The sequence below is a fragment of the Haliotis rubra genome, unplaced genomic scaffold (genome assembly GCF_003918875.1).
Source record: "Haliotis rubra isolate DU_JTF1 unplaced genomic scaffold, ASM391887v1 Scf439, whole genome shotgun sequence".
NCBI classification, from domain to species: domain Eukaryota; kingdom Metazoa; phylum Mollusca; class Gastropoda; order Lepetellida; family Haliotidae; genus Haliotis; species Haliotis rubra.
Window position 1 is genome coordinate 877,298 of NW_025767123.1, and position 21,898 is coordinate 899,195.

General features: G+C 43.2%; 1 protein-coding gene across 1 annotated transcript; it reads right to left on the reverse strand.

The window, feature by feature from the left end:
- Positions 1–4,606: 4,606 nt before the first annotated feature.
- Positions 4,607–8,217, reverse strand: LOC124289291 (slit homolog 1 protein-like). Its single transcript, XM_046725902.1, has 3 exons — positions 7,770–8,217; positions 6,896–6,992; positions 4,607–4,896 (listed from the first exon to the last, which is right to left on the reverse strand). Exons 1-3 carry the CDS (start codon positions 8,079–8,081, stop codon positions 4,607–4,609), a joined length of 699 nt encoding a protein of 232 aa, XP_046581858.1. The 5' UTR covers positions 8,082–8,217.
- Positions 8,218–21,898: the final 13,681 nt, after the last annotated feature.

Consider the following 21,898-nt stretch of genomic DNA (forward strand, 5'->3'; position numbering starts at 1 on the left):
TCCTCTCGTTATTATTCTTGCAATGCTCCCTGGAGTTACGAGGAAATACGGAAGCATTCCATTGGTCAATGGATATTTGTAGCCTTATGTGTTGAAACTGTTAGTGTACGTATTCAAACATACTAAGAGTCCTTGTATGACACAAATACTTCAAGACGATTAAGTCGTTTGTATATATTGAATTTGAGAAAACCTTTCTCTGGTTTTGTTTCAAAGTCAGTTACGACAACATAATGCATGTGCATTCACCATAATCAAACATAATGACATGATACCAATACTTATTCCTGTTTCGGGCTAATATTATATCATTAATGATGTGTTAATTAGTCACTTCAAAACTGATTTGCGTTTTGCGAAAGACTGTTCCTTTGACTGCCTCTACAAGAACAGTACTCTACAAGTCCCTCCCTTATCTAACGGAATTCTACAAATTCCCATTCTTATCTAACGGTACTCTACCACTTTCATCTAACAGTACTCCACAAGTTCCACCCTTATCAAACGGAACTCTACTCCCACCTTCATCCAACAGTTCCCAAGTTCTCACCCTTATCTAATGGTACTCTACAAGTTCCCAGCCTTATCTAATGGTACTCTACCAGTTCCCACCTTCATCTAACAGTACTCTACAAGTTCCCTTATTCCCGTATCTAACGGTGGTGCGACTCTATAAGTTTCCATCCTTGTCTAATGGTACTCTATAAGTTTCCACCTTCATCTAACGGAATTCTGCAGGTTTCCCACTCTTATCTATCAGTATGTTCCTTCCATCAATTTAACACTTCAGTTACCTTTCACATTCATATGTGTTATTTATTTTACGGTGTGTAAAATATTGTTTTATCAACTTGTCTGCCACCCCACGGACGTAAAACAGACTGGTGACCGTCGATCCATGTTATCAATATCGGTATTTACTGTGGTTTTAATGTAGCGAATTATTGATTCATTTGTGGAGCTGGAACAAGCCGCTAATGACTTGCGAGCTATAAACTGTTGTCAACTGAGGTAAGCCGAACGGAACAATCTCGCAATTTCAACCTCTGGAAACGAGCGAAATGTACTTAAAGTGCGAGAATGCGTGATCGCAAGAAATACCACACAATCGTTTAGTTTATATCAAACACAGCAAGAGTTGGCAAAGAGATTGTTTTACCTACAACTTTGTAAACATGAACATAAAATACCGTGAATTAATATGTATATGCCATGATGCATTGGTAATTTGCTGTAATACTCCTGGTTACATGCAGTTTGCTTCACCATACGGGAGAGTTGATACATAATGCAGCAACCAATCGAAAATAATATACTTGTAAGAGATTACTGAAAAAACGGGGTAGTCTAGTGGTTAAAGAGTTCGCTTGTCACGCCGAAGACCCGGGTTCGATTCCCCATATGGGTACAATGTGTGAAGCCAATTTCTGGTGTCCACGGCGGGATATTGCTGGAATATTGCTACAAGCGGCGTCAAACTAAAATCACTCACTCACTCAACAGTTCTTTTGTCATATGGCGGCGGTCTTTAAACAACGACGTCTTGACCAGACAACAACGTTCTCGATGACAAAGTCAGGCCAAGTATCCATATAACTAAACACTGAGTGAGAATGAAAGTGATGAGAAATGTACCTATGACCTGTGATCGTATCTAGTCACTAATATGCAGTATGTCTTGTCTCAATCATAGCTGTGTCTATAATGAATCAGAACACAGATTTCATTAGGATGTCTTCAGCAACCCATGCTTGTCGTAAGAGGCGACGAACGGGATCAGGTGGTCAGGCTCGCTTGGTTGACTCACTGCATGTCATCGTATCCCAATTAGGTAGATCAATGCTCGTGCTGTTGATCGCTGGAATCCCCGGTCCAGACTCGATTATTTACAGACCGCTGCCATAGCTGAGTGCGGCGTTAAACAACAACCAAATCAAAACAATGGGATGGCTTTTGAAACAACAAGCACGGGTACATATTTAATACATTTAAGCGGTTATAGCATATCCATGTCCGAATACATTGAAGACATAGTCAAACAATCAGGGCATCAAAGATAATCTGGTATAATAAACTGGACAATATTTTGCACATAAAAGTGAACGTTCAATTCTGACAATGTGTAACAGAAAATGTTTTCAAAAGAATCTACTAAAAGTAAATAAATAAACAAAACCTGGATCTGTGGCTTTTGTGTAATATTACCAAAACTGTGAGGTGAGTGAATTTTATTCATGGCCGCTTAACAGAATGTCGTCAGGTGAAACCTGAACTTGACATGAAAAATGGCGCTGTTTAATGACAGAATGTTGAACTGAGGAATCTGGGCGTGGTACACAAGTATGCTGCCGGTGACAGTTTAAATTGAATTACGGCTTACATACTTCAAAGAGGTTAATATAACTGTGTTAACAACAGCAGGAGGATAATATTGCAACAACATATAAGACAGGTGTCTCGTGATGAGAAAACCAATTAAATAGGACTAAACATACATCCGAACACTTACGTAGACATGACTTCGAGGGCACAAGCTCCGAAAGCAACACATTCCAACTGAAACAAGCCCAAAGACTACAAAACATCCAAGTCATACTGAAGGTGGCTAAAGACGATATTGCAGACATTGTCTTATTATGGGATTTGAGTTTTAATTTACTTCTTTGCTGTAAATTCCCTTTCAGAACACATCTTGGTCTGAATGTCCTTCTTGTGAATTTTCTTTTTCTGGCACAGTTTATGAACTGTGAAGTTTATGTAGATGTTCCATGCATTTATAGCATATATCTCGTGAAATTTATGTAATTATGTACCGTGCATGTGTAGCGGATATGTCGTGAAGGTTGGCAGTACCGTGCAAGTACCTAGCAAGTATAACCGAATGTGTGGTGAAGGTTATGTGCAATGCACGTGCATGGTCCCGAAGGTGCATCGTGAAGGTTATGTGCAAGTACCGTGCATGTATAGTGACAATGTCGTGAAGGTTATGTGCATGTACCGTGCATGTATAGTGAATGTGTCGGTTATGTGCCTGAAGGTTATAGCGCATGCAAGGGTGCGTGCAAGTACCGCATCGTGAAGGTTATGAAGGTTATGCAAGTACCGTGCATGTATAGCGTCGTGAAGGTTATGTGCAAGTACCGTGCATGTCTTGAAGGTTATGTGCCAGTACCGTGCATGTATAGCGGATGTGTCGTGAAGGTTATGTGCAAGTACCGTGCATGTATAGTGAATGTGTCGTGAAGGTTATGTGCCAGTACCGTACATGTATAGTGAATGTGTCGTGAAGGTAATGTGCAAGTACCGTGCATGAGGTCGTGCAAGATTGTATATGTGCAAGTTACCGTGCATAGGTCGTGAAGATTATGTGCAAGTACCGTGCATATATGTCGAATGTTATGCGCAAAGTGAAGGCATGTTAAGTGATGTGCGTGAAGGTTATGCGTAACCGTGCATGTATAGGAATGTGTCCGGAATGTGTCGTGAAGGTTATGTGCAAGTACCGTGCATGTATAGTGTGTCGTGAAGGTTATGTGCAAGTACCGTGCAGGTATAGTGTTGTGATCGTGAAGGCGTGCAAGCACCGTGTGCAAGTACCGTGCATGTATAGTGAATGTGTGTTATGCATAGTGAAGGTTATGTATGCATGTGTCGTGAAGGTACCCGTGCAAGTACCGTATAGTGTGATGTGTCGTGAAGGTTATGTGCAAGTACCGTGTATATAGTGTTATGTGTAGTGATGTGTCGTGAAGGTTATGTGCAAGTATGTGCGTGCAGGTTATGTACCGTGCAAGTGAAAGTTATGTGCAAGGTATAGTGCAAGTACCGTGCATGTATAGTATGTCGTGAAGGTTATGTGCAAGTACCGTGCATGTATAGTGGATGTGTCGTGCAGGTTATGTGTAAGTACCGTGCCTGTATAGTGAATGTGTCGTGAAGGTTATGTGCAAGTACCGTCCAGGTATAGTGAAGAGTGAAGGTTGTGCAAGCAAGTACCGTGCATGTATAGTGGATGTGTCGTGAAGGTTATGTGCAAGTACCGTGCAGGTATAGTGAATGTGTCGTGAAGGTTATGTGCAAGTACCGTGTACGTATTGTCGATGTCGTGAAGGTTATGTGCAAGTACCGTGCATGTATAGTGAATGTGTCGTGAAGGTTATGTGCAAGTACCGTGCATGTATAGCGCATGTGTCGTGAAGGTTATGTGCAAGTACCGTGCATATTGTTTATGCCTACTGACATTTTAAGGGAGTTTGAGTATTAGGCAGGATTTATGAACATATAGATGCTTTTACATTCGTGAGCGGTACCATCGTCAAGAACCCAGTAAATGTCATATTGTTGGTGAGGATTCGTCTGGCAGACATCTAGCCTGTTCCACCAGGCTCCACGATGCCACTCGGCACAAGGGTTGACTGAGTTGTTGCAGTGATCCTTGGCACAGAAGTGACTCCCATTCAGGGTTGTAGCTGGGTCCCCAGGTTGAAGCGGTCTCCGAAAACGCCATCCCCAGTGAACCCCGACACCGACAGCCGATACTCCGAGGCCTCGTCACCCACGGAGAAGGCGTTGTAAGATACTTGTCCGGGAGTGCTGTCAAACTTCTTCAAGGACATATGTAGAGCGTGTAAGGTCGGACACTGGTCAGAGCATACATCTTCTCCAGACCCAGCCACATGTAACAGTTGGAGTGGGTGAAACCAGACTTGTAGTCGGCCCAGGGAACGTCGAGGTACGTCACGGGCGCCGCCTCACAGCCACTGATGGTTTTGTCCCTGAACATGATCATGGTGGTGACTCCTTGACATTCCAAGTCAAACGGTTGTGCGGAGTTGGTCGGCCAGACAGTGTAGGTGCCAGTAGAGTTACCAACGTACAGGGACACGTCTGTACAGTCTGAAACAGTGACATGATGACTGTCAAACACAGGTAAATGATGGACAATGATGGACAAAACCAATGAAGGAATCAACCAAGAACGCCAATGAGTTGGACAACCCATCTTTGAACAGTATTCGAATTGGTTAGAAATAGAGACTCTGTTATAACTGAACTGTGATTCACAATACGAAGTAAGAGAGTCAACTCGTTTTAAACAGCATTTCAACTACAGCACTGTCTGTCAGCTTGACCACGTGACACGTTGGTGAAACCCATGAGTTCGGTTGGTGCCGACTGACCTGGAAGCATGTACAGTGACAACCTGAGGTTCGAACCCACCATCACTGGTGTCCCTCGCGCCTAACTGACGCAACTTCTATATGGCGGTACTGATGGAAGGTGATATTCTTAAAGGTCACATGCAACCGGAAAACATAATGAAAACACAATTATCACTTATTCATGACATATAATATACATTGCTGATTGTGTGAAAAACCAAATAAACAAAATTATAAGCGTACAATCGCAAATCAAAAGTGTAATATTTTGTACTTGGGTTTACTTCCCTCGAAACGAAGCACCCGGGAGACCGAACCCAGTCAGAGCGAGTGGGCGTGCACTCAAGTTTAACGAAGTCTCTCATTGGCTGGTTCATTTGTCAATACCCTGAGGGCTCATTGTGTGTGTGTATATATATAGAGATGATCTGTTTGATTGGCATTTTAGAAGTATGGTGAGTAATAAGAAAGTAAGAGTGACAACGGTATAAGAATCCATACCGAAACGTCGCATCATATACAATAAAAGAAGTTGTTATCCATATGGAATGTGTATAGAGATGTTGGGTTTTGTAAATATATGCTCTCTGCATTTGCGTTCGATCCAATCAACAAATGCTGAGATGGTGAACTACTGCGTGGCTGGAAACTGTAGTTCGTCTAAGCAGGGATAATCTACAACATATAGTCTTCCTGGTCAAAATACAAAGCAGGACTTGAAACTGACAATCTGAGTTTGCACCGGTTTCCAACCGATCAGTCATCCGAGAAAAATGGATGCAGTTTTTTGCAACCCACAGACATCATAACATGTCATGTGTACCTATCTGTGTAATTACATAATGTGACAGAGACAGAACTCAGGTGCAAGAGCCATCAATCAATGTATTTTGTTTATGGTGTATAGCCTGATAGGTGTTAAGTTCAAATTGAATGTGGTCAATGATTGAAGTTGTGTATTGCATATTGTCATTAGCAGACAGGCAGGCAGACACATAGGTGTCAATAAAACAGACATTGAGTTTTTTCTGTGACAGAGACTGCTTATCACAATCAACATATTTTTCTATGTTTCCATAGACATGTATTAAAACATTCCAGTTTCAAGCTGAGCAATTTTTAACAATGAAATTAGTATTTCTAATTCTACACTTTCTTGAAAACTTGGTTTGCAACTTATGGGACCAGTGTATTTTATTACTGCAGACCCAAGATGCTTGTAATCACAAGAAACATCTCTTGTTCTCCAACTTCGACCACAGCGATAATCCTTGCACGCATCACTTGCTGTGTTTTTACGAGTCGCCTTCCCGGTTCAAGCCGCGCAAACCTAATCACTAGGCATGCGCTATGGGCGCAGCACAGCTGTTGAAACCACTTTTCACCCCAGCGCTGGGGTGAAATTAGTGAATCGTTTGAACTACGATTTCGCGGGGTTTTTTTCATCGCGTTATTTTTCAACTTTATAAGTTGAATTTGCATTTTTGATAATTTGTTACTGTAAGTCCATACCGAAAGGTATCAGAATCTGCAAAGTTGTGTTTTGCGTTGCATGTGACCTTTAACAGGAATTCTTTAGGAATTCGTCTTTTGCTTCCTTGCAGAGATCTTCACGATTGGTGAGTCCGGTTACATATACAAATGAAACTTCTGGGAAATGACCCTTACACAAACAGGATCACATAAACATGTCATGATGCCAAAATATTCCATATCTGTAACTGAAGGTTTACCTTCTATCCTTGTCTCACAGTTCCCTCCTGTGAAGGCAGGTGGACACTGACAGGCAGCACCAAGAAAGCTTCCACCATTCTGGCATGATGACGAGGTCTAAAACAAAACAGAGGTTGTTGTTTTTTCTCACATTTATACCAAGGAGGGCCACACCAGATGTTTGCACGGTGAAAGACCAAGGTAAGAAACATCACAACTGGCCAGTATCTTCAAAATGCGATTTCAAAAATACTTCTTTCTTATCTCAAAGAAGAAATTGTTCTTGTACCTATAATGGTACGTGCAACCTATCCTCAAAGTATTCGTTGTGTCCTGTTTAAGAAAAGTGTCACAAGGCCTGAGCATTTACGCAAAAGAATTCAATCAAGGCAAAATGGATTTTCAACCTAACAAGTGTTGGGGTAGCCTTGTGGTTACAGTGCTCACTTGGTATGCCGAAAAGATACGGAATCGACTCCCCTTATGTATATATTGTCTGAAGGCCATTTCTAGTATTCCCCAAAGTCACATTCCTTAATTGCTAAAGGTGGTGTAAAACCATACTCACTTGCCCATTTTAACATTATCCAAAATGCAACGACGAAGAATACTACACATTTCTGGATTTACAGGTTTTATATACAGTTGTTGTGTCCAACTTGTGGGAGAAGCACATTCCACACGCTCAGTTTGACAGAGTAGAAATCATGATGAGTTATTGATGGTGATTTCGGCACATTCAAGTAGGACACGATTTTCGACTGTTCTAATTGCTCAATATCGTCCAGTCACGATATAGCTGAAACCAGTCATTGTATCTTTCATATTTAATTCTTTAATATCTTTAATTGATTTACAATTATCTCCCCTGAATATATTCAAATTTGAACTCACCTGACTGGAGGTCGTGACCTCTAAGAATGCCTTGCAGGTCGGGTAGGGGACGCTGACAGGAACGGAAGGCTGATCCGATGTCAACATGGAGCATCTGTTGTCGATGTTGCAGTAGATGAAACCGGTGCAGTTGGCGACGCCGTTGCATGTGATGGCACACTGAAGAACCGTCGCCGTCTGTACGTAGTCGAAAACCATTGCTGCGTCAACACCTGTCTGTACCTCCTGGTAAAAACTCGAAACGGTACATTGTGCACAAAGGATTGCAGTCAATCCTGCAAAACCAGTAAGTAAAAGGTGATACGATTTCATAATTTCCTTCGTGAGATACTTATAGAAGTCTTTCAGTCCGAGCTACTTTCCTTCGACTGTCTCAGTGTGATGCGTGACAGAACTTCTAACTCTGGTTCCTCTACGCGGCCTGCGTTACCATGACTACATGATACATCTCACTACATGGCGAGGGTTGCATCATGGGTATTATTTCTCCTCAGTTGAACGAACAACCCACATAACAAATCGTATTCTACTTAAAATAAGTTAAGGATCAACCAGAACCTCTCCTGTTCAATAGTTGATCTGGTACGTCATTGACTTCAGTGATATGATGGAACCGGATTGTAAACCTGTTTTGAGCGGTATAGAGTTAATTATGTGGATTTGCGTTACATTGCATATTGACGCATGTTCATTATCTTCCCATTTGCCATTAAATATGTAATACTTTCCGTTCTTACAGAATAATTTTATTGTCCTTTCATGTCATTAAGAGCTATAACGACTGGTGTTCTAGTTTGATTTGGGTATGCACAACGTGAGATTACCTTTACCGTATTTCCTCAACCAAACTTTGGGATCCAGATTAAACGCAACGTAATGTTTCTGCACAGAGTTCCAACAATATTATCTTTGCCATTGAACGCCTACAGTCTCGATTAAGTACTGGGACGAAACTGGATTAAAAGAATTCCCCCCAAAATTCCCGAGATTTTATTATTCTTGCAATGGCTCCTAGAGTTGATCGAGGCAATTCGGTAGCATTCCATTTATCAATGAATATTTGTAACCTCAGCTAATGAAACCGTTAGTGTACGTCCTCAAACATACTGAGAGTCCGTGTATGACACAACTACTTCAAGAAAAAGATTAAGTAATTGTGACTGAATTTGAGGAAGTTTCTCTTTGTTTCAAAATCAGCAACGACTGCTTAATGTATGTACATCATAATGAAATTACACCAATACAAAAATCCAGTTTCGGGATAATGATGTGTCAATTTGTAACTTCAAACTCTACAACTCAACAAGAACGGTATCTATACTAGGCACATAAAGAAACTGGGCATACAAAAATTTAAAATCTACAGTTATCAAACCTGTGTAGACACATAAGGATTTAAACTCAGAGATTAGTGACATGTATCCAACATGCATGCACGTGCCACGTTCCGTGACGTCAGTGGGTTCGTCCTTGAGACGTGCAATACGTTGTTGCACGTGCATTCCTGGAAAGAGAAACAGAGCAAATGAATGCCACACAATACTGTCACTTTGGAAAGCTCAACCCTTGCCCTTGCGAGCGTTCAAAAAATTAAACGGCTATTGAAACGCATAGCATGCCAAGGCTCACGTCTGCACAACGTCATGAGGCCATTGGGATGGTCCGTGGGGGGAATGTCTCAACGACAAGTGGCTGCACATTTCCACTGCCACCGGAACATCATTTCTGCACTGGTGAGACGCTACCAGAACACAAATGACGTCATCGATCGGCCACGTTCTGGACATCCACGTGTAACAACGCCAAGACAGGACAGATGGATAAGGGTGACCCATCTTCGCCACAGGTTTCAGACTGCAGTGATGACTGCCCGAACCATCCCAGGACTTCGCCGTATCCACCCCAACACAGTCCGACAACGTTTACGTCATCACGGGATCAGACCACGACGTCCTGCCATACGGCCTATCCTGACACAACGTCATCGACAAGCTCGCCGAATGTGCTGTCGAAATCATGTCCGCAGACCCTTGTTTTGGTGGAGAAATGTTGTTTTTACAGATGAGTCCAGGTTTCACATTTCCCATAGTGATGGACGTCAACGTGCCTATAGACGCGTGGGAGAACGTTATGCACAGGCCTGTGTCTTGGAGAGGAATCGCTTTGGTGGTGGTTCCGTGATGATTTGGGGTGGAAAAACAGCACGCCAAAGAACTCCTTTGGTGATTGTTCAGGGCAACTTAACTGGTGTGGGCTACAGGGATCAGATTCTTCGACCTGTGGCAATTCCTTTTCTGCAACGTCATGGTCCTGGGTTAACATTCCAACAGGACAATGCCCGCCCTCATACGGCAAGGGTTGCTATGGATTTCTTGCAACACCACAACGTTGACTTACTGCCTTGGCCTGCAAATTCACCGGATCTCTCCCCGATAGAGCATGTTTGGGACGAGATGGATCGACGTCTACGCCGTCTTCCTCCTCCGCCAGATAACGTCCTTGACCTTGCAACAGAACTTGAGAGAATCTGGCGTGACATCCCACAAGCCTTTCTTGCACGTTTGATAGGCTCCATGCGTCGTCGATGCACTGCTGTTCTCAATGCCGATGGTGGACATACCCGTTATTGAGCTTGTGACATGGTCGTTTGACCCCTGTCCCGCTTGTGGACTCGTGACGTCGTTGTGATTGATTTTTCAATTGAAATTCTCCCGACTTGTTATGGTCTCCATTAAAGTTTATATGTACCTTTGACCTTATCAACTGGGATAATATTTTGACAGTGCACAGTTTCTTTATGTGGCTAGTATATGCACAAGAACCGTCCTTTACGGTAAGTTCCCACCTTTATCTAACCGTAACGGTACTCAACAAGTTTCCACCCTTATCTAACGGAACATGCCATTTTCTTATGCGCATAACATTTTTATTATACTAGTTAATTGATTTAATTGATTTTACGGTGTGTAAATATTGTTTTATTAACTTGTCTGCTATCGGACGGAAACAGAGACTGTTGACCATCGATCCGTGTTAATATCAATATCGGTATTTACTGTGGTTTTAATGTAGCGAATTATTGATTTTCCCCCTTTTATATTCATTTGTTGAGCTGGAACAAGCCGCTAATGACTTGCGAGCTATTAAGTGTTGTTATTTATATTTGATCTGTAATATGACAAACGATAAGAAAGACTGCAAGTTTCCAAGTTCATGTCCTAAAACAGAACCTGTGAATATACCTGTTATTTTATCTATCCACCGGTACCCATGCTAAGACTTGACATATTTGTGTGTACGCATGTAAGATCACATTTGTTGAGAACTAGTATTTATAAAAATTCAAATGTACTTGTACGTAATAGACTTAATAGGAATTGAGTTTTCACATAGATATGTGCTTAATTTACGTAGATAAGCAGCTTATCTGTACCTCTGGAAATATTTCTCCAGTGATCGTGGAAAGGTTTTTTCATCAGTGTGTGTAAGAGCGTACTGGTAGATGGTATATGTCCATGTCTTCACCTATAATTTGTATACAGACGGTTCCCCAAGCCATGAAATGTCTAGTTTTACAAAAATGAGATCAGACAATCCAGTGATCAACATCATGAGCACCAATCTGCGCATTTGGGTTACAATAACACGTGTCAACCAAGTCAGCGAGCTTGACCACCCGATCCCGTGATCCCGTTAGTGCAATGGCAAGCATGTGTTGCTGAAGGTGAATAAATGACAAAAAGCTGAAATATTACAGGACACCTCTCAGGTCAATATTGTTGAAGATTTGATTCCCATAATTATTATTACTATTTTGTATTATTAATATACGATATATTTATATAGCGCACATATCCACGTAACTAAAGTACTGTCGGAAATAGAAAAAAACTGTTTTTAGGCTGTTACTCTGTATCCCTAAAATTTACACAACTGCAAATAGCATATGTCGAAATAACCCACTTCGGCCTTACTTGGCATTCAGTGGGATGCGTAATAGGATATCCGGAAAAGCATGTTTACTCGTAAAATCGGGCAAAACTTGCTGAAAACAATAGATCAGACTATAGATGGCAATTAGGTCGCTCAGCCAGGTATGACGACGGACCGTCGACTCACCTATAAAAAATGCATATGCTGCCTTACAGGCACAAGGGGTCATATCAAAGATATTTTGTGCTTTTTCATGTGTGCTGACTATGTCTCATCTATTGATTAACATCTTACGTGTCTTTCTTTCATAAAGTTTATGTAAAAGAGTATGATACCTGATAACCATAGAAACGCATAGTATTACAAGTATGAAGAGGTGTCACAGGTCGTCAATAGGGTAAGGTGGGTGCCAACTGTTAACCATCATACGGAGTTTGTTTCTCTGAGTTGTTCAACATTAACCACAAAACCCATTAGTGAGAATTATTCTGGAGGTTAAAATCTTTAAATTTGTAATGTTAATGTCATATTTTGTTATGCATATATTTTGTTTTGGAAATGCATTTAAAGAACACAGAAAGTATATTTACACTAAATCATTAATCGGACCACCTATGGTTAGAACTCAACAACTGTTAAAGCCCCGTTCCCTCGGACACAAGCACACACAATCATGCACACTCATTGAAGAAAAGATAGAATGAAGACAAAAGTGTTATGTTTTGATGTCGTGCACATTCCAAATTAAGCAATGCATTTCTAAGAGCTTTCAGCATATAGATAGTTAATATTTATATTTTCATGATAATTTATGTGAAATGAGTGTTTCATGTTACACTATAAGTCGTTGGAATTAGTGCTGTCATTGTTAAAAGAAGTTATATTTCTTTGAGCATATCTGGCTGGATACAATTATTATCTGTAAATATAATAACAGAATTAAACTTCATCAAGTTCACTCCATTCTTCAACAGAGGAGTCATCAGTGTCCAGACGAATGACAACTGGATTAACTGTTTGCTCCTTCAAGCCATCTTTGAGCCAGTACTCTTTCTCCACCTTCTTGACATGTTCAACACATGCATGCCAGCATGCAATGTCAGTGTCACATATAGCAGTGTTGACAATGTGCTTGACATCATTCAACTTGAATCACATATTTTTCCGGACCACTGTACTTTTAAGGTCTTTCCAGATAAGTTCGATTGGGTTGAGATCACAGTGGTACGGTGGTTATCTCAAGACCTTATGGCCGTGTTGGCGTAGCATGTTGTCAATGTTATATGTGGGTGGAGGTTTGTTAGGTTTAATCAAAGAGTACAACAGTGGTTCAGTGGCCTTAATTGAAAATTGTATATTGTTATTTGTTAGCCATTGCTGCATATCTGACTTCTTTGTATTTGAAGTTGGGCACCTATTGTTTGGATCTCGAACACTGTGATAGGGAGCATTGTCCATGACAACAAGACTTTTGTAAGGCAGAGCTGGCAACAATTGTTCCTCAACACACTGTGTGAAAATCGTTGAGTTCATTTCTGTATGATAGTCCCTACCATCTGTGCTCTTTGACCGAAATACCAGATCACACCGAGGTAGGAATCCACGGTGGAACCAGCATGAAGAACGATTAAACGTTCACCTTTGCCTGTTGGTATTTTCCTACCATCATTGGGATCAGTGGGTAGCCACTGTCTGGCAGCAGTATGGTTTGCATTGACCCAGGTTTCATCCAGATATATAGGTTCGAACCCATCCTCTCTTGCCTGCTTAATTTCTCTCAGATAGTTACACCTTATTTTCACAATATCAGATCTCTCACACATTGCAAGTTTCTGGTTTGCTACCTTCTTGTACTTGTATCCAAATTTGAGCAGTAGTTTGCTTAGCATAAACCTAGAAACATTAATGTCGTGATCCTCTGCAAGGATGTGTTTTAACTTTCTTGTGGACAGGTGTTCATTTCTAGCAAATAGCCGGCGAATGACATCTTTGATGACCATGATGTCAAAAGAATCTAACTTTGGATGCCTACCTTTTTGTACAAGGTTTTGTTTCTTGGTTGTTGGTTTATTTTTCACAATTTTTAGCACGATGTTCTTTTTCATGCCAAGAGCAAAAGTTGTACGTTTCATGTAATCCGACACCTTATAAATCGGGTTGCTACGTTTGCTCTCTTTTAAAAAAAAATTAAACACATTTCTAATTAAACGTTTAGCATCATCTGAATAAGCTTTCATGGTGACAGCTAGTAGTAGTCAATGTGAATGATCCAAACGGTCTATCACTGTGCAGTGCACAGGTAACTATCATGAACTGCACGTGCATTGACCTTTATGACCCACCACTGCCGCTGTTACAGGTCATTGGCTCCCTCCCTCTGCAAGCAGTCGGCGTTCTGCTGTTTATTTTGTTGACAGTTATATAGACAGATTCTTTACTACAAATGCATAAAATCGGTGATTTACAATGTGATTAGGTTGTCTGACAAAACATCCACTTGCACAGTTTGAGATCGATTGGATCATTGGATGAAGAGATATTTACAAAAAAATCGGGTCCACATGCATTTCATGCCAAACTATAGGTGGCATGACCAACCAATCGCGAAGATCGACAGGACTGGATATTATTTGTAAATTGTTATCACATGCCGTGTACTTCCCCAGTATAATTGCCCTAAAGGATTATCTTATCTTAGCTGATATCTCTACCCCCAGCCCGACCCTAACGATCGTCTGCGATACCCGTCCAGGTTTTGCTTTTGAGACGAACCCTCCTATCTGTTTCTTTTTATAGTGACAGTGAGACTCCATGGTAGCTACATCCTTTATAGTTTCAGCATGAAAGTTATTATTTTTACCTCAGCTATCGTTTATAATGAAGCTACGTCTAATTTCAAAATGGGCATTTAAAAAGTGTCCTTTGTAATACAATATCGTCGCACACTAATTTGCATAAAGCCATGGTCTGTTCCAAATAAATCGTTTTGGACTTAGACAAAAATTCGCATTGCTCATTTCTGCACTAATAGCTCCTCAGTAAAGCCCTTTTTCTACGTTTCCTATGTCCCTACCACTGAGACTGTAGTTAGGCCGAACTTAGTTTAACATATATTTCACACTTGCACTTATCAACTACATAAATTGTAGAGATAAATGAGAAAATACAGTTTTTTTTCTATTTCCGACAGTACTTTTTTACCTGCTCAAGGCCCAGGAGTGTTGATCAACGGATGTCTATTTTCTGGCATTCTTTTTGGCACCAACTCAACTCCATGGGGAATATTCAACTCATGCAGCCTGTTAGGTGCAGCGAGTTATCCCACAGCCTTATCCTCACAAGGTACCCAATTGCAGCTGGGTGAACTGGGACACATAGTCACATAGCCTTAGACTGCTCAGGGGAGGAAATAACTTTAAAATTGCTAGTGTACTCTGGTACAGTGGCACATGTAAAATCACTTGCCCTGATAATTTTTCCACTATACTGGCCGATTTTCTTGTTGATTTTTTTAAATAAACAACATAATTAACATTGGAGAGTCAAGTGGACACCGGTACAGTATGACATACAAATTTGCTAGCCCGACAGAAAAAAACACTGGACTGGGGCGTCGGGCAATGGGTTATTTCCACCCCTGCTGCTTGCCAACCTTTCCCCATGCACCTTCAATGCATTCAACACATCTGAATATATCACATAAGGCACTGGTCATTTATTACAGAAAGGAAAAGTGCAAGATCCACAAAATAACATATTTATTATCCTTATTGTTCAGTATATTAGTCAATAAATGTCAATTCATACGTAGCAGCCATAAAATTACCTCATACAATTTGAAACTAGAGACTTTCTGATGTTTGCTAGAAGTTTAATGCCACACTCCAGCTATATTTCCAGCTATATGATGGCAACATGTAAATAATTGATTTTGGATCAGACAATCTGATGATTAATATTGTCAGCAACGTACCATTCCATTAGGATAGGATGGCATGCATCAACCATGTCACCAAAGCCAGACCACCCAGTCCCTTTGTTTGCCTCTTAGGTCCAGCATAAGTTGTGGATCAAGAACAGAGGGGTGGCCTAGTGGTTAAAGTGTTTGCTCACCATGCCGAAGTCCTGGGTTCATTTCCCACATGGGTACAATGTGTGTAGCCTATTTCTGATATCCCTGGACCTGATATTGCTGGAATATTGCTAAAAGCGGCGTAAATCTTTACATAGTCACTGCTGTGGATCAGAGTGTCATTGTACAATGCGATCATAGCGCTAAAGTGACCATAACTCCCATACCTTAATATAGACTTAAGGTTGTCTTAGCGCTAAGGTTGTTTTGTACAACAGCTCCCTGTTCTAACTGTGAGTCCACACACTGGGTTCTGATATGAGATCACAAGCTTCGTCTACATGAGTAGAGAGGGTTATTCTGTCCACTTCCTGACAAACCATAGTCAACTTTGGATGATTCTATGTCGTGGTATGTACCTTCTTTCATCATCAGAATCCCCATCATTGAAAGCCCTTCCTTTCTCTAAATAGGGTGCAGTTACTTTTCCTAAAACTTGATATGAACATACTCAGATAAATGTTGGACACCAGTAGGGCATAAAATTCTTGTGGGATTTGAACCACTGATCTCATCTAAGGCTGGAGCCTTGTCAACATGGCCACTGAGGTTAACTCTGTGATGTCTTATGTTGGGTGACGCTATCCCATGGTGCACATACCCATGATTGGAATCAAACCTGGATCCATGGCATGATAAACAAACACTTGAGCCACTAGCCTACCCAACAACTTCACCATTGATGTACATGTACTGATAATTAACATAAACTTTAATTATTATTTGTACTGAGGGTCATGTGACCTTTTCCAAAAATAAACATCTTGTATTGTGTACTAGTAATATATTGGCATCAGGACTTTCACGGCCATAAGTTCCACTGCATATTCTTTACATATTTGCTTTACAAAACTGACCTAAAAATGATGTAATTTTCTGAATAAAATTGATATTTCATACTTATCCTGACTCATGCTTAATTGCTTGTCTCCTCTTCCTCTTGCGAACGTTAGTGGAACATTTGTTTCTCCTATTGAAGCTCCCTTCAATAAGAACAGACGTAAAATCACTACTCACCAAGAGTTATCCCTTGTTCCGTTTTGGCGGGAAACTGTGGCGCCACCTTTCCCACATGCTTCACTCTCTCCGGATTATGAGCCAGACACTTAAATTTGCAGGGAAATCCAAAGTGTCTAGTGGGGAGGTTGGGAGAGGGCTTACCTCATGAGTCAGGATAAGTATAAAATATCAATTTTATTCAGAAAATTACATATTTTCCCTTATCCTGACTCATGCTTAATTGCTTGTAGAATCGGTCGGATTTGGTGGTGGGTCAAGCTACTTCTGGATTTCTTTTAGTGATTTACGTCAGATATACCCCCCCTATGGGAACTTCGTATTGGCACTTGCTAGTCTCTGCTACTGCTGCGACCCTGTACTTCCAGCTGCCTTTTGACGGGGGGGACCACAATATTTAACGTTTGGTCCTTTCTTCTGTTAACATTTTATGTGGATTTTGCGACTCCATTTCTTGATGCAAGCACCAAGTGGTGAAGCGACCCTTTCCTGTACGAGTATCCTTACAAGTACTGGGTCCTATCACTTATGCTTGTCCTTAGACGTGCATTTAGACTTTAAGCAGAACTCTCCGGAGTGTAGGCTTTTTTCAAGTCATGTGATAAAAGGGCGAGACTTCTTCTCAACGCCTTTGAGGGACTGTCAACTGTTGTGCTACAACCAGCGGGCCGAAATGGTGAATGCCGGAGACGTCCTCGGTGGCGATGTCCCTCAGGTAGTGGTTTGCAAACACCATGTCCGATTTCCAAAAGCAGCCCTCCATTATCGTCGTGATCGAGCAATTCCCATGTAGAACGAGTGTTGACGCCAGAGCTCTAACTTCGTGTGGGTTGGAGGCTTTTGGAGGATCAAGTCCTGCTGCTTTGTAGGCCCGTAGTATGACAGTTCTGATCCAGATTGATATCGTAGTGCGGGAGACCTCTCTCTGTGTCGCTGTTGATATCGGGATGAAGAGACGCTTGAATTACTGTCTCCTGATCCTGGATCTTTGTAGGTATACTTTCAATGCCCTTACTGGGCACAAGGATAGGTCCGTCGTATCTTGTGGTCCAAGGACGGATGATAATGCTGGGATCTGTCCGGTTGACCTGGCAGTTGATTCTTTGATATGAAGTCCCATCGCAGTCCCATATGCATGGTGTTTTGATTTTCATCAAATCGTGTTCTCTCGAAGTCCAGAGCATGTATTTCCGACATCCTTGCTGCTGTTGCTAGGGCTAGCAGGAACAGCGTCTTATGTGTCGAGAATTCGAAGGATGTCCTCTCTAATGGTTCGTAGACGTCACTGGTGAGATGTCGTAGAACAACGTTGAGGTCCCACGCCGGAGCTTTAAATCTCTGTTGTTGGTCCTCCAATTTATAAGAGCGTAGTAAGGCCAGTAACTCTGGTACTTTCGTCAGCTTGGCACCTGTCCTCATGGTGATGACTGAGCTCAATGCCGCTAGGTATGTTGAGAGTGTTGACCCTTTTAATCGCTTTGTTTGCCGTAGGTGACAAAGGTAGTCCGCCACTTGAGGGTGTGTCGCTTTTATGGCTGTAAAACCGTTCCTCGCAGCGTATGTCTCGAAGCTATGCCACTAGTGTTACTGCTTTCGCTGCCCTGGCGGAATATCCTCTCTTGTTCAAGCACACCTTAATACAGTCCACACGTGTAGTCGGAACACCCCTGGGTTGCCGTGCGCCTGCTTTGTGTGAGGATGTACTAGCAGATTCGTCCACTCTGGTAGTTGCAGTTGAGGTGGTCCTAGTTCTTGTATGAGAATGGGGAACCATATTATCGCTGGCCAGTAGGGCGCGACCAAAATCAGTTGGAGGTCCTTCGTCTGGCAACACCCTCGGACATAAGCGCTGGCGGTGGAAACGCGTTCCCAGGATACGCTTAGAGCGTCCGTTGCCCATGCTTGTGGATCTGGCACTGGTGAGACGAATGTTGTCAGTTGATTGTTGAATCTCGTGGCGAAGAGGTCTATTAGCAGTACTTCCATCTCTTTGATGATCTGCTTGAAGATCTCTGGATGTAGCATCCATTCTGTTGGAGATGGTTGCGTTGGACGGGAGAGTGCGTCTGCTATCACATTCTTGGCTCCCAGAATGTGTCATGCTCTTATTTGGATGTTCAGATCGTCTGTTAGGTCGAACAGTTGAAAGCAGAGGTCCAGGAGGTTCGATGACCGTGTTGATCCTTGCTTGTTTATGTAGAACGCCACTGTGGAGTTGTCCGTGTGCACCATCAGATGAGCATTCTGTAGAATGGTGGTCCAGCGGAGTATGGCGTTTACGACTGCTTTCATTTCCAGCATGTTGATGTGCAGACCTTTCTCCTCTTTGGTCCATGTCCCGGCCGACACGTCGTTGTCGAGGTGTGTTCCCCAACCTTGGAGTGATGCGTCCACGTACAGATGTGTCTTGCACTCCGGCTCTGTTAAATAGGTGCCTTCGCAGACATTCGATCTCTGAGTCCACCATAGTAGATGTGGTCGTAGTGCGTCCGGGAATTCCGAAGGATTCTGGGTCATCTAGATGAGCATTGACGAAGACCTGTAGTGGGCGTAGTTGTAACCTTCCTCTGGCTGTCATGTTTTGCGCTGACGTGAGGAGACCCAACAGACTCTGCCATTGTCGTAGTGGCCACGGAGAGCTTGCGAGATTGTCTGTTGTATCTTGAGCCATCGGTCCTCTGGTACTACTATGCAGTTCTGCGTCGTGAGGAACCGGATTCCTAGGAACTGCAGGTCCTCTGTAGGTTCAAGGTCCGACTTGAGGAGATTCACTAGCCACCACAGTTGTGTAAGCAGTCTGATGGTGAAGTCCAGTTGTAGTCTGTAGTCTGAGATGCTTGGGATCTTGATGGACTTGAATCCCGTCGTCTAGGTAGAATGCACTGCGTAGGCCTTGATGATGTAGACTATGGGCTTCGTCACCCTTGTAAACAACCAGGGGGCCAATGATATTCCAAATGGCAGGACCTTCCATTGGTAGTGTCGTCCATCCAGTATAAACCTCAGGTACTTCCTTGAGTCCGGATGTACAGGAATATGCAGGTAGGCGTCCTGTAGATCTATGCTGGCCATGTAGTCCCTCGGACGGACGAGGTGGAGTAATTGAGGTAGATGTATCATGCTGAACTTGGGAGGCCTGCGTAGATAATCTCTGTTGAACGCCCTCATATTGTAGATGAGTCGGAACTTTTCTTTGGAGTTTTTCTTGGGTACTAGGAAAACTGGGGATTAGAAACCTGGTGTGATGTGGTCTTGATCCACTACTTCTATGGCTTTCTTTACTAGTAGAGATGTAACCGCCTCTCGTAGCCTCTCTGTCCGATGGGTCTTGAAGTCGAACTTTTGAGGGTCGACTGTTAACAGCGGAGCTGCTTGTAGTTGTATGTGATATCCGTCTCTTAGGATGTTGGATACAAATGGACCTTGAAGTAGTCCCCAGTTCTCCCAGTATAGTTGAAGACGTCCACCCACTTGTGAAGGTTGTACGGGAACGGCTGGGGGGTGGAAGACTCCAGTCCTTCCGAACCCCTCTTTCATCGTCGATGATCCCTGGCGCCTCTGGGTGCCCTGCCTCGTCCAGGTCGTCCTCTATAGTTGCCGGCTGGGCGACGAAAAGAGTCCTTCCCGCCCCTGGAGGTGCTCATTTTCTTGTCTCTTGCCTTCTGAAGACCGACGAACTTCGACTTGCCCGAGTAGCGCTGGGATGTCTGCCTGATGACACTGGCCAGTGTATCGATGGACTTTATCATGAGGACCTCCCTGGAGTCTTTGGTTACTTCCTTGGCGACGTCGTCAATCTCTCCAGCGAAGATGGATGGAGTCGACCATGGGGCTCTGTAGAGGGACTGAGTGAAGCGTTCACTCCAGTTGCAGTATGCGAGGAGACCTTGTCGTCTTGCCGAAGTCAAAGCTGCGGAGATGGACGATAGATGGTCCGTCATAAACTGCTGGTCCTTCTTCTGCATGAGTAACGCAGAGTAGATCATCCGGTCTTCTTCTGCAGTAGAGTCCCTGAACTTAGCGATGAGCGTCTCGTTTACTGTCCTGGATCTGTTGAGGCCGAAGAACATCCGCCTGGTCATCGTCTCAATTGGCGCCAACTTCTTGTCGTCGATCTTATAAGACTTGGTCTTGGAGTCGTTGATGACTTTGTAGTTATCGTCGATCTCCTACGCTTTCAGAAATGGGTCCATGTTGTCGAGCGAGAACTTCTTGGCATTGAACTGTGGAGGATGCGGTGCCTGAGATTTCGTGGCCTTCTTGAAGGCTGCATCTAAGTTCTCTGGAACCTCCGAGATAGGATCAATTGGTGGTAGAGTGATCGTGTCGACGTCATCGTCCTGCATCAGGTAAGTCTGAGCTGCATTCTCTTCCTTAGAGGGTGACGCTTAGTCCAGACCGTTGGCCATCCAGTATCTGATCTCCGAGTCCGAGAAGATGATCCCGCCGTCGTCCTCTGTGACAGGTGCGCTGATCTGGGAATGTTGATCCTCCTCCGATGTTGATCTGCGTGGTGACCTTCGCGGCTGCGGAGGCCTGCGTGGGGACCTGCGTGGAGACCTGCGTGGAGACCTTCGTGGAGACCTTCACGGAGACCTGCGCAGACCTGCGCCTGCACGGAGAGACCTGCGTGGAGATCGGCGTGGAGAGGAACCCGGCGAACTGCGTCTGTAAGGCGACCTGCGTGGAGACCTGCGCGGAGGTGAGCGTCTCTGGGTTCGCAAATGCCTCGGTGAATCCCTCGACGATCTATGCGATGTTGAAGATGTCCTTGAGGCTGTGTCAGAAGTCTTTCGCGAGTGCCTTCGCGAATGCTGATCATCTGATTCGGCATCTGGGGATAGGCGTGTCGACCTTCACGCAGGCTGGTTGACGTCCTGAAGCGTAGCTCTGTTCCCAGTCGTCACGTTGCTGGAAGGCCTCTTCGAAGTCTCAGCTGCATTGGCACCTTCGCGAAGGTCTGGGTCCGCTCTGCGGTCTGGTTGTTGATCATGCGATGCCCTTTCCAGTGCGAAGCGCCTGTCCATCATCTCCATGATCTGCTGTG